General features: G+C 38.2%; 2 protein-coding genes across 8 annotated transcripts in view; one reads left to right on the top strand and one right to left on the bottom strand.

Moving 5' to 3' along the window:
- LOC138832929 (metaxin-3) overlaps positions 1–3,736 on the bottom strand; it is a 36,891-nt gene extending 33,155 nt beyond the window's left edge. For all 7 annotated transcript variants that reach the window (XR_011373739.1, XR_011373740.1, XR_011373741.1 and 4 more), the window contains exons 1-6: positions 3,642–3,736; positions 3,152–3,221; positions 2,707–2,783; positions 1,271–1,363; positions 257–439; positions 34–110 (exon numbers count right to left, since the gene is read on the bottom strand). Coding sequence is in view for 4 of the 7 variants with exons in the window: in XM_070031193.1 (XP_069887294.1) it covers positions 34–110; positions 257–439; positions 1,271–1,363; positions 2,707–2,783; positions 3,152–3,221; positions 3,642–3,722 (581 nt within the window). In the remaining 3 variants the exon portion in view is untranslated. The remainder of the gene's footprint in view (positions 1–33; positions 111–256; positions 440–1,270; positions 1,364–2,706; positions 2,784–3,151; positions 3,222–3,641) is intronic.
- Positions 3,737–3,846: 110 nt separating this feature from the next.
- The window catches only part of LOC138832928 (thrombospondin-4-like), an 84,323-nt gene continuing 75,010 nt past the window's right edge, over positions 3,847–13,159 (top strand). The window contains exon 1 of the mRNA XM_070031191.1: positions 3,847–4,275. The gene's annotated coding sequence lies outside the window, so the exon portion shown is untranslated. The remainder of the gene's footprint in view (positions 4,276–13,159) is intronic.

The raw sequence follows: 13,159 nt of genomic DNA, 5'->3' as shown, positions 1-13,159 counted from the left end.
ATATCAAAATGATTTTCAAGGGCATGAACTTACATATCTCCAAAGAAAAACTGAGATGTTCCCAATCTGTTTGACAGAAGATTTAGGCACTCCTTGGCATCTCTGTATATCTAACAAGGATGAAATTTTATCTCAAAAGTAGGAAGGATGCTATGAAGCTGCTTTTAAGGCAGTATCCCTAGGTTAAGATCATCTGTGCTCTTCCTCCTATCCCTTCCCTGTAGAGCTCTGGTTTGGAGAATAATCAAAAACATACCTGTGCTTCCACTTCTTGGACATGGTAGAGGGGAGGCTCTCCTCTTGTCAAGAGAATCCTATTCAGTGCTCCCCTAGACATTCTTCCAGGTAGGATTAAACTCAAGGGAAAAGGAATTCGTGAGGCAAACCATGGCTTTGTCACAGTGAAGTAATTGTCCGTTTCAACCCAGAATGTGTGAAGCTGCCAAAGGAAAGAAAGAACATTCTCAGGATCTTCTTCGGTCAATTACTATTATTACTCATTCAATGTGATAGTTTTTCATAAGTGAAATAAAATGATCTCATATAAAATTTTCAAATGTATGAGTGTTATTGTTATATTCTAAGAACTAGAACAAAACATAGCACATAGTTGGTACTCAATAAATATTGGCTGAGGGCTGGGAAGGTGGCTCAGTGGTAGAGCGCTTGCCTTGCATGCTTGAGGCCCTGGGGATTCCCCAGCACCACATAAGCAAAAAGAAAAAAGGTGGAAGTGGCGCTATGGCTCAAGTGGTAGAGCGCTAGCCTTAAGCTTAAGAGCTGAGGGACAGCACCCAGGCCCAGAGTTCAGGCCCCACAACTGGACCCAAAAAAAAAATAAAAAAAAAAAAAAATAAATAAATAAATATTGGCTGAATTGAGTGAATTACCATTTAACCAATTCTATTCATGGGATTAAAAATGTTTCAAATCCCACAAAGAATGTTTATTTTCAAAATGACATTGGGTTTGTAGATACAGCTCAGTGGTAGAGTACTTGCCTAGCTTGTGTAAGGCCCTCATATTAATACCTAGCAATGAAAAAATAAATATTTTAAAATTAAAATTAAAAAAATTAAACATTATCTTTCATTTTAGTATATCACATACCAACTGAAGTTCTAACCATCCAGTTTCACATTAGTATGAAAAAGCAAGATTAACAAATAAGTGAAATTTCCTCTTTTAATCTCTTCTCAATATTTTCCTTCTACAGGGATTACACTTTCACTGAAGTCACTAAAATGCTGTAGAATTCAGGCATGCATACCACAGCAGGGAGAAGCTTTTCTTCAAGTAGAGCTATGTAAGCCAGTGTATCGGCCCCTTGCTTTGCTGAGAGTTCATAATCTGCATTATAGTTCTATGGAAAAACAAAACAGAACAAAAGTTTAGAACTTCCCAAAAGCAATGAACGACAAGAAAGAGTATCCCAAGAACAATGAAGCTATATAAGTTAGGATTCTTATTTCTCCTCACAAATGGCAAACATAATGGAAAAAGGAAAAAAGAAATACAAACCAATGAACAGCCTTATTTAATGAACATAAGGTTCTCAGTACTGTCAGGCATACAATAAATATATGGTAGTTATAATTTTTAATTAACGTCTATTATTTAAAAAGTTGTTAAAGACCTACTTTATAACATGGCATGTAGTTACAAAGTTAACAAATAAAAGTAATTACTGGAAGAGAAAACACTTCTAATTGGTTACATTTTTCTCCAGGAAAAAAAAAAGAAAACCTAATTTAGAAAAAACACAATTTTAATACATTGGAGTTTTATCTTATTTTGTTTTTGTGCCAGTCCTAGGCTTGAACTCAAGAGGCTGAGTGTTGTCCCTGAGCTTTTTTGCTCAAGGCTAGTGCTCTACTCTTGAGCCCCACTTCTGGTTTTTAACTGGAGCTAAGTCTCATAAACTTTCCTGTCCAGGGTTGCTTCAAACCACAACCCTCAGATTTCAGCCCCCTGAGTAACTAGGATTACAGGCATGTGACACTGGCACCTGGCCCGCACAGTTTTGCTTAAAAGTATTCTAAATACATTAGGCAATATTACATGTTCAAACACTTCAGATACACTGTTTCATAAAACATTTAATTTATTCAGTCATATAAATGCTTTTTAAAAATAAATAGCTGCTATTTGGTGAATTCAGATGTACCCAGTACAGAATGGATAGCACTGTGTAAGTGAACTGACTTTGCTATGAATAAATATAATAATGAATAGTTAAATTGAATCTTATTTTATATTAATTTCAATAAAAATCAAAACAAAGTGTATGAAAATAAACTGACTATACTTTGCCTTGACTTTTTTAATATCCATAATTTTATTACAAAATTTTTAAAAATGCAACATCCTAAAAAACCCAAAATTTATGATACTCATTCCTATGAGGTTTGCTGTACTACAAGAAATTAAAGAAACCATTAAATATTTAGGAACATTTAACATCAAAAGCTTTAAAATCTGACTGTAAGTGGTAGCCCCTCAAAAAGCTACCATCTGCATAATTCACCATGACTTTTAAATCAAAGTAAAACTCATGCTTTGCAGCAGTGATTATCAAGTCTACTTGGTATGAACTTCTGGTATCTCCAACTGTCTAATGGATTTTTAAAATACTAGAATCAAACAAATTAATGGAAAAAAAATATCATTCGGGAATCAAAATCTACTTCACAAGGAACCACCCACCTGTTTCCTTAAAAAGTTTAGTATTTTTGCAGGCTGAGAAACAATGCTGTCTTCAGTTGTCAAAATTGGTACATCACCTATAATCAAAAACAGATAACATACAAGGAGACATTATGATTTCCTCTAAAAATTCGAATACCTTAAGAAACAATACCAATTGCACAGTTGGAAGGGAAAAATGAGTAAGACTGTCTCAGGCTTTATTTTTTTCCCCTTTGTTTTTTCAATGACACAAAGAGCAGCTCTGAAGAACATTTTCACTTCTCTTGGTTTCCACTGAGTTGGCTTGCTGTATTACTCAAATCCTAAGCAACACATAGCCAAAGGCATGGAAAGAAGAAACTAAAATCCCAAAGTACCCTAGAGCTGTATGCCTCAAAACTTTAAATAGAAGGAAGGGACTTTAAAGGGGCAGAAAAGGGGTATCTAAAAATGCACACTGTACCTCTTGAACCTCTCCAGGTGTTATCTATAACATTGACTTTCAAGGGCGCACCAGAAAACTTGGCATAAGCCTGTAACAGAGTTGGCAATAAAACGTTTTAGACCGAGGACGTCATGCAAATGTGCAGCGCAGCTTTGGTTCACATTCCCTGCTCCCCCTGAGAACAGCGGCCTGCTCCCCGCCCGCACCGAGAGGCCCGCACGCGCGCTGCAGCTACCGGGTGTGGGACTCCAAGTTCCCAAAAAGGTCCTGGGGGTGCGGGGACGCCGCCGCGAGGCCGTGGCGTCTCGGGGCCCAGCGCGAAGCCAAGAGGGTCCCGCGGGGTCGCAGGCCCGGTGGGTGCCAGGGCGCCCCAGTGAGCCCAGGGGGCGCGGCGAGCAGCGTCCCGGGCCGCCAGGGCCCCGCCGCGCGGCGGGCAGCCAGAGCCAGGTCCACCCGGCTGCTAACGCCGGGCCCCTCCTCCCGCGCCCAGCCCGCGAGGCGTCCTCACCAGCACCACTAGGGACTCGCTGTGCACCGACGGGAGTCCCCAGCCGCCTCCCCAGCAACTGAGCTCCATGGGGGCCGCCATCTTGCCGGGAACGACCTCTGCTACCCGGAAGGACTTTGGCACGTGGGAATGCGGGGCGGGGCCAGAAGCAGAAGACATTTTGACGTCCTGGAGAGAGGCGCTGAGGATCACGGGAGGATTTAAAAGGGCATTTAGCTGCAGCTTGGTCTGGGCGCCACATATTTGTATTGACTGTGTGATAAGCCTTCCGACGGCTTTGCTGGCTTGATATTCGTCTCTGTGTAAAATAAGGAGAAGGTCATTTACGAGACTGTTGTGTTGAAAGTGATGACATGGCGCCGGGAGGTAGCTCAATGGCAATGCACTTGCCTAGTAAATGCAACATCCTGGCTTCGAGCTCCAGTGCCAGAAAGAAATGACAGAAACAGAAACAACAGCAACAATAATAATGAGTGGAGAGTATGAGCTCGGCATGCATCAGGCCCTTGGTTTGTTCAATCCTGCATCCCATGTGTGGGTCCTCTACCGGCCTTTCCAGTCTCAATCCAAGTTGCATCCCTATATTACATTGTTCCAATCTCCTTAAAAGCAACCACATTCCTGACATATAAAGGTAAGTTTTTCCTTCCTTCCGTGCTACACCAACCTGAAATAGCTTTTTTCTCCAACCCTTCCCTGAAAATGAGCTTCACTATCCTTTTCTTAGGCTGGCTTTAGAAAGTAGGACCTTCTCCTGGCTTCTTGCCAGTCCTTGTACGTTTTTGAAATTTGCTTGTATTAGCATTTATAGACCCTTTTTACTTTCCACTATAGAGAAGCTTTTTGAGAACAGAATGAATTGGTTTCATAAGTGTGTGACCATAGAGTCATACAAGGGTGTATGCTTAGGTAGGCTTCTCATTTAGCTAATGGTCTGCCATTAGTCCCCTCATTATGTTTTGGAATTTTCTTCTTTCTTCAGTCCCACTGAGATGGCTGGGTTCCGTTAAACAGATGAAACCTCAAAAGAAACCTATGAAAATTTTCACAAAAATACCATTCAATAAATATTTGTTAGATCCTCCCTTACTACTTACATAGCTGGCTAAATTACACTTGCAATGAAAGATGATTTTTTTTCATGCTTCAAAAACATTCCAGAAATGGGTGGCTAATACCTGTAATGCTAGCAACTCAGGAAGCAGAGACCTCAAGGATCATGATTTGAAATCAGCCTGGCAGAATAGTCTTTAAGATTCCATCTTTAATCAACAAAATAGAGGCATAGCTCAAATGGTAGAGCACTACCTGTGAACAAGAAAGCCAAGTGAAAGTATAAGGCCCTGAGTTAAAACCCTAGTACCTGCAAAAACAAAACAACAAGCAAACAAACAAGGCACAGAGTTCTTAGAAATAGAAAGGAAAAGATATATCAAAGACCTGGGAAATATATGGCATATACACAGTTAAGTCTATTGAGCAGGTAATATGTCTTAGACATTAAGATTCTGGGAGAATACAGAAATAGATAAGGCATAAATTATATCCTCAGGAGTTTATAGCCTACAAAGGATATACACAACTAGATATAGGGAGTTAAATTGCCATGAGCAAATTTAAAGATATGAATAAAACACTCAAAAACACAAAGTAGTGATAATGTATCCTAAGGAGGATTAGTGAGGGCTGGCTATTTTGTTTTCAGCATAACAAAAGTAATCTAAATTTTCAGATTCAAGTAATGGACCTCACTGTTTTGGAGAATTAAAATCCAAAGTCATGCAACTCAGAATCTGTTGACTGCATTTGAGTCTTTTTAAATGCTCTCGCACAGAGAATGTAGCTTCCCGAGTCTTGTTTTTAGAGTATATGGAGGTTGAGGGATGTAAATGAACATTCTTTGTGCACAGAAAGTCTGATTGCTGAGTTTGGCTTTTTCCCTCAGTACTGCTACTAGATATAATTATTTCATTTGCATTAAAGAAAAACTAAATCTCTTAGTACTGAATTGAGACAGAGAAACATGTTTCATTGCATCTGATGAGAGAATATTCACATAAATTTATTTGTGCCTAGTTAATAGTAATCTTTTACTGTTGTAATTCCTCCTGAGAGTCTATATCTACTAGATTGAATTTTAAAGCCCTAGTGTAGCTGATTGCACAATCAAGCTGAATATTGTTACAGAGAACCACATGGAAAGCTGAAACCTTCAGAAATTATGCCTGGTATGGGTACTTGGCCCCTGTGCCTTTTTCTGGCTGCGAAGCGTATTGTTCAGAGTTCATCAAAATCATAATTTCAGATTTTTACCAGAAAGGATACTATCTGCAAAATATTCATGTATGTGTGGGATGTCCTGAATCACAGCTTTATAATGAGTCTTCCAGACAGTGTTTTCCCTGAAAAAGAAATTTTATTTTTCAAAAGATGGACATAAAAATGGATTCATGTACTGCTGGTCATTTGAACTCAGGAGACCTGACTTTGGCATCCATTCTTGTCTCTTATGTGTTTCTTAACTTGGGAACCATGATGAACGTCTGGGAATATCTTTTGTTTGATTCAGAATCTATGAAGTAAATGTATCAAAATGGAACCCCCTTGTACAACTAATAGATGCTAAGAAAAAATTATTCTTAAAAAAAAAGGAGACTGTGAAATGGAGTTGCTGGCAAGGGTGAAGGATTTGTTTTAAGTAAATTTGCAGCATAATCCTTTATAGAGAGTTAAACTGAACATCTTTTATTGTCCCTTAGGGAGGAAAAGACTAAATACAGAACAGAATTTAGGAGAGTTGTGTTTTAGGTTGGCCCCTCGACCATGTTTTTTGTTTTGTTTTGTTTTTGTCAGTCAGTGGGGCTTGAACTCTAAGCCTGGGCACAGCCCCTAAGCTCTTCAGCTCAAGGCAAATCTCTACCACTTGAGCCACTTCTGGTTTTCTCGTGGTTAATTGGAGATAGGAGTCTCATGGACTATCCAGCCTAGACTGGCTTTGAACTGTGATCCTCAGATCTCAGCCTCCTAGGTATCAAGGATTACAGGTGTGAGCCACCCTAGCCTGCCTGGCCATATGTTTTTTTACCTTAAGTCTTAAGCTCTTTACTTAATAAACCTTTAGTTCTTTTAAATTTCAAGTGTTCTGAGTTTATGTGTAATGAACATTGGGAAATAATTGCCCCCTTGAAGCAATTTCTACACGCTAAAATTGTGTGTGTGTGTGCGTGTGTGTGTGTGTGTGTGTGTGTGTGTGTGTGTGTGTGTGTGTGGCAGTGCCAGTATTAGAGCTTGAACTCATGCCTGTGTTCTGTCCTTTAGCTTTTTCCCTCAAGGCTACTCCTGGCTTTGCTGGTTACTGAAAGATAAAAATCTCACACAACTTCCTACCGTGATTTCACTCAAAGTGGCAATATTGATGACACAATCAGCATTACTCTTATAACAAAACTTTTCACATTACGCTATTAAACATATTTGTTAAGGAGCTTCTGTACACCCAGAATCCTGAAAGGCTGTCAGGGAATAAAAACTTATATTCCTGGGCTGGGATGGTGGCTCTGTGGTAGAGCACTTGCCTTGCATGCATGAGGCCCTGGGTTCGATTCCCCAACACCACATAAGCAAAAGGAAAAAAGCGGAAAGTGGTGCTGTGGCTCAAGTGGTAGAGCTCTAGCCTTGAGCTGAAGAGCTGAGGGACAGCGCCCAGGCCCAGAGTTCAAGCCCCACAACCGGACCCAAAAACAACAACAACAAAAAAAACACAAAAAAACATATTCTTGCTTTCAGAGGATTTGATAACTAGAGGTTGGTAGGAAGTACTATTTTGACAAGAAGTCTAAAAGTCTAATATAATTTTAAACAAACATTTTAATATCCTATATTTTGCAAAGGTAAATAAGATGCTCCGTGACCTTGAAGCGTGTACATTGAAGCTAAGTCAGTAAATGCAAGGAAATGGGGGTGACTGTGACAAAGAATCTGAAGGAAAGTTAATAAATCTGAATTTACAGGAAGCTTGAGACTGGTCAGAAAGAATTGACTAGAGAGAACCAGAATTGGAAGATGCGGGACTATATAGTTCTAAAAATGTAAAAAAAGAGCAAAAGTGTAAATACAACATTAATGGATTTTTGTAGGCGAGGATATCAGCTAGAATACTAATGTTTCATGAACCCGATAAGAAAAATAATTTTATGAACCCATAAACTGTATCAAATGAAGCAAAAATGTCATAGGAAAAGAAATATGAAATACTGCTAACTATTGCAAGACAGTCATTTGGAACACTTGCACTGAACATTTTGAATAGAAGAGGTTGTTACAAGTCAAATTGCAAAGGCTTACTGAAGAAATGATATAAAGGGTAGGAGCAAATCTAAGATTGTAGTGAATATGTCAGATACAGGAAGTGGAGAAATTGGAGAGGAAGACTCAAGATAAAGATTTTTTTTTAAGATAGGAGAGAAACCTACATACATACAAATACAAAATTGTTGATTACAGAGACAAGGCCTGAAACACTGGAGAGAAAAACGATGCCATCCTAAGAGTGCAGGAGCTAAGATTAGAAACTTGTGCCCAAATCATACAAAGAACTCTTTAAACCCAAAAAATGTGTTAGCTTCCCATTACGATAATAAAAGAATTGAGATAGTTAACTTAAAAGAAGGAAATGTTTGCTTTTAGCTCTTAGTTTTGGAAGTTTCAGTCCTTGATTGAGTCTGTGGTGAAACAGTATATCATGGTGGGAAATATATGGTAAAACCACCTACTCATCTCATTGCAGCTGAGAAACATAGAGTAGAAGAGAAGGAACTTTAGAGTCCCAGTGTCCCCTTCAATGTCACTCCTCCATTTGACTGGCACACACCCAGCAAAGATCCACCTGTTAAAGGTGCTCTACCACTTTCCAATAGTGCGATAGATGGGAATAAGCCTTCAGTACAGGTGCTTGCAGGGGGCTGAGGATGTACTTAAAAAGACCATATTATCAAGAAAGCAAAAACCTAATGTAAAAAAAGGAGGAAAACACTGATGATAAAATGGCAGGCTAATCATGTCCAACCAACCCTAACATCTCTGGAGAAGGAGTGAACAAAAGTGCCTGAAGAGTGCAGAAAACAAGCTGTAAAAATACAAAAGTTGAAATAACCCCTTGTATTTTATCAGACCACATAGAATAATACTAGAAATCAACAGCAGGAGAAAATTTGCAGACACATATGAACAATACACTTTTGAATTATATTTGAGTCATCAAAGAAATGGTGAAATCAAATTTAAAAGCTTCTAAACACCAAAAGAAACAATCAACAGAGTAAAGAGACAGGCTACTGAACGGGAGAAAAATCTTGGCAGATATTTATGTAACAAGAGATTAATATCAAGAATATGTGAAGAACTAAAAGAAAAAATACAAAAATAACAGATAACCCAGTCAATAAATCGACAGAAGAATTGAACAGGTACTTTTCAGATAAAACATAAATGGCTAATAAATATATGGAAAAAATGTTTGACATCTTTAGCCATCAAGGAAATGCAAATCAAAAGTACAAGGAAATTCTAACTCACCTATCAGAATAGCACACTGAAGAAAACAAATAATAACAAATGCTGGTGAGAATGTAGCAAGTTGAGGGATAGGAACACTTATTCACTGCTGAAAGTAATTAAATTAATGCAGCTACTATGTAAATTAGCATGGCATTTCTTTAAAAAAAAAATAAAGCCTGGTGCTGGTGGCTCACACCTGTAATCCTAGCTACTCAGGAGGCTAAGATCTGAAGATCACGGTTCAAAGCCAGCCCAGGCAGGGAAGTCTATGAGACTCATATCTCTAATAAACCACTCAGAAAACTGGAAGTGGTGGGGCTGGGAAGGTGACTTAGTGGTAGAGTGCTTGCCTTGCATGCCTGAGGCCCTGGGTTCGATTCCTCAGCACCACATAAGCAAAAAGAAAAAAGCTGGAAGTGGCGCTGTGGCTCAAGTGGTAGAGTGCTAGCCTTGAGCTGAAGAGCTGAAGGACAGCGCCCAGGCCCAGAGTTCAGTGAGGCCCCACTACCGGACTCAAAACAAAAACAAAAACTGGAAGTAGTGCTGTGGCTCAAGTGGTAGAGTAGTTGTGTTGAGCTGAAAAGCTGAGGGACAGTGCCCAGGCCCAGAGTTTGAACACAACCAACAAAAATTTTAAATAAATAAATAAAACTCCCACATGACCCACTTGTACTACTTGGCACATACCTGAAAAAAATCAAAGTCAGATTACTATAGAGATACCTTACTGCTGTGTTTACCATAGAAATGTCCACAATAGCCAGATTATGGAATTAGTGTAGGTGCCAAACAATAGATGAATGATTGAAAAAGTGATGTATATACTACATGGCATTTTATTCATCCATTATGAAGAACGAAATTATGTTGTCTCCTGGAAAATGGATGGAACTGGAAATACTTTGGTTACATTTTAAAAAGCCATACTCAGAAAGACAAATATGACATGTTCTCTCTGATTTGTGGAAATTAGAGAAGAAAAGAAAAAAATAAACAAAAAAATCAGGGGACTACTTAGGAGGTGGAAAGGAAGGGGAAGTGAAAGAGGGGAAAGAGTTAGTAAAAGGGGTTTACATGATCAAATATAATTGTATGAAGCCCTTTACTACGTATACCAATAGAAAATAAAAATAGTAAAACAAAACAAAAACTTTGAATAGACATCTCACTAAAGAGAAGGAATTAGGGACTGGAAAGGTGGCTCAGTGGTAGAGCACTTGCCTTGCATGCATGAGGCCTTGGGTTCGATTCCTCAGCACCACATAAGCAGAAAAAGCCAGAAGTGGAGCTGTGGAAGTGGTAGAGCGCTAGCCTTGAGCTGAAGAGCTGAGGGACAGCGCCCAGGCCCAGAGTTCAGGCCCCACGACTGGACCCAAATAAAGAGAAGGAATTAATTATATGAAACTAGTCTAAATAATACTTGGCATTACAGAATTGTAAGCTAAAACAATAATGAGATAGCATCACAAACCTATTAGAATGAAAATAATAATAATAATTAATAATAAACCCTGACAACTCAACATTATCTTATGGTTGAATTGCAACCACCCCATAAAAGGTATATTGATTATTGAAACCCAGTACCTACAAATGTGACCTTATTTGGAAATGCAGGGTTTAAATATATAGTCAAGTTAGTTAAGATAAAGTCACACTGGATGATGATAGGCTCCAAAGCCAATAACCAAAGTCCTTGTAATACAATGAAAATGTAAATATACAGAGATGGAGACATGTAAAGCCACAGAGATGATAACCATGTACATATGAATAAAAATGGAAGTATGCACCTACAAACCAAGGAATACTAAGGATTGCTGGAAGCCACTAGATGCTAGGAGGAGACAAGGAAGAATTCTTTCCTACAGCCCTCAGAGGAAACATAGCCCTGTTGACAACTTGTTTTTAGACTTTTAATTTCAAGAATTATGATAATAAATTTATGTTATTTCAAACTACCCAGTTTGTGGAAATTTATTACCACAGCTTTAGGAAAGTAACTCATTATACAATCTAGCAATTGTGCTCCTAGGTATTTATACTACTGATTTGAAGACTTATGTCTTTTCATCAGTAAGACCATTCCATTAAAATGTTTTCCCAGAGAGATGCTGAGCCTGTTCAGCTGACCACATGGCTCTCCAGAATCAATAACAATGATTAAGGACAAACATCTGGGACTGAGGATCCTCTCCAGGGCATAATCTCAACACTGGCTAAGCCTCTTTATATTTCTGGGTTTCAGTCAGCCTTGGAACTCACTGGAATTCTCATTACAGCCTACAAATCTTCTAAACATTCTCTACTTCACTGAAGAAACCTTTTGCGAGTGTTCTTTAAGGAAAAAAGCAGTGTATAAAATTGGACTACATATATATATATAATATATATATGTATGTATCTATGTTTATATATTTGTATTCCTGTATTAAATTAACCAAATTTACTAGGAGGGAAGTAATAAATTCATATTTTTTTCATAATTGAAAAGTTATAAATCCATTTTCATTTTCTGAAGTATATAAAAATGAAAATATAAGCCAGACATTGATAGCTCACACCTATAATCCTAGTAACTCAAGAGGCTGAGATCTGAAAATTGTGGTTCAAAGCCAGCCCAGGAAGGAACCCAATTGGAGCTTTAAAAAAAGCTAGATGTAGAGGCCATATCTCAAGTGGAGCACTAGCCTTGAACACAAAATCTCAGGAACAGTGTCTAGGCCCCAGGAATGGCACCAAAAAATAAAATAAAATAAAAATAAGAATAAATAAATAAATAAATAATTTTTTGTTCTTTCCAGAACTTAACTCATTACATGGGATTTAAGGGATCTGTATTACTTTTCCAGATTTTTTATTATTAATAGTTAACAAATAAATCTTGCCATATGAAATTCTACCATCTTAAAATCTGGAAGAGGAAGGCTCAGTTTTGGATAATGCTTTATAAATGAATTTTTTAAATAGAAATTCTCCTAGTATTTAAAAATAGTCTAAAGCCAGGCACCAGTGATTCACATCTGTAGTACTGGCTACTCAGGAGACTGATATCTGAGGACTGCAATTTGCAGACAGCCTGGGTAGAAAGACTAATCTTCAATGAACCAGCAAAAGGCCAGAAGTAGAAGTATAGATCAAGTGGTAGGGTACCAGCCTTGAGGATAAAAGCGTGCCTTGGCCCTGAGTTCAAGACCCAGTATGGAAACAAAAAAATTAATTAATTAAAATGTTCAATGCATAATCATACCAGATATGTAAAGTGAAACATATCAAGTTTGATATTTTGCTTTATGGAAAGTCCTCATGAAATATCAATATACATCAATTTTTTAAATGTCATCTAGCAGACTAAGAGAAATCAGTGTGCATTTTAAGTGATGGAAGAGACAGAAATAGAATTGAGGATAGAATAGAATTCACTGAGTTTGAAATTGTGTCACAGGACAGTTTTGCACCTGTGCATTGAACTCTTGAAGTTTTGTTTTCCTTCATGAACATCTTGGGTGCACAGCACTAAAACAAAGACAAGAGGTATATTGAGTAAGTATATGGAGAATGACATATGTGGAAACTTCTTGACAAAATGCCTTGGTGTGTGAACACTTGTGAATTATTATTAATTTGTATTTCTGTGTTTAACCAGACCATAGGGCTGCCTATGCATAAAATTAGTAGCCTGGTTTTTTATGGCAATTTAGGGGCTAATTCTCATGTCTCCTACAGCACTCAGAAAACATAATAAATACTCATGGTTGGTAGAAATAAACCATATTCAAATAGAGCAAACTGCCATTGCTTCCTCAGTTTCCAATGCCTTAAAAAACTACCCTTTGCTTCTTACCACAAAGTCCATTCCTTCATATATGGCTTTCTCTGATGCTTGTGTTTTCTCATTTCATTGTACCTGTTCCCTCCTTCTACACAGTAGCTGGAATCTTTCTACCTTTTCCTGAGCCCTG

The sequence above is a fragment of the Dipodomys merriami genome, unplaced genomic scaffold (assembly GCF_024711535.1).
Source record: "Dipodomys merriami isolate MVZ:Mamm:240054 unplaced genomic scaffold, mDipMer1.0.p SCAF_20, whole genome shotgun sequence".
Classification (NCBI taxonomy): Eukaryota; Metazoa; Chordata; class Mammalia; order Rodentia; family Heteromyidae; genus Dipodomys; species Dipodomys merriami.
Note: the sequence above shows the minus strand (reverse complement) of the source record. Positions and strands in the feature narration are given on the sequence as shown.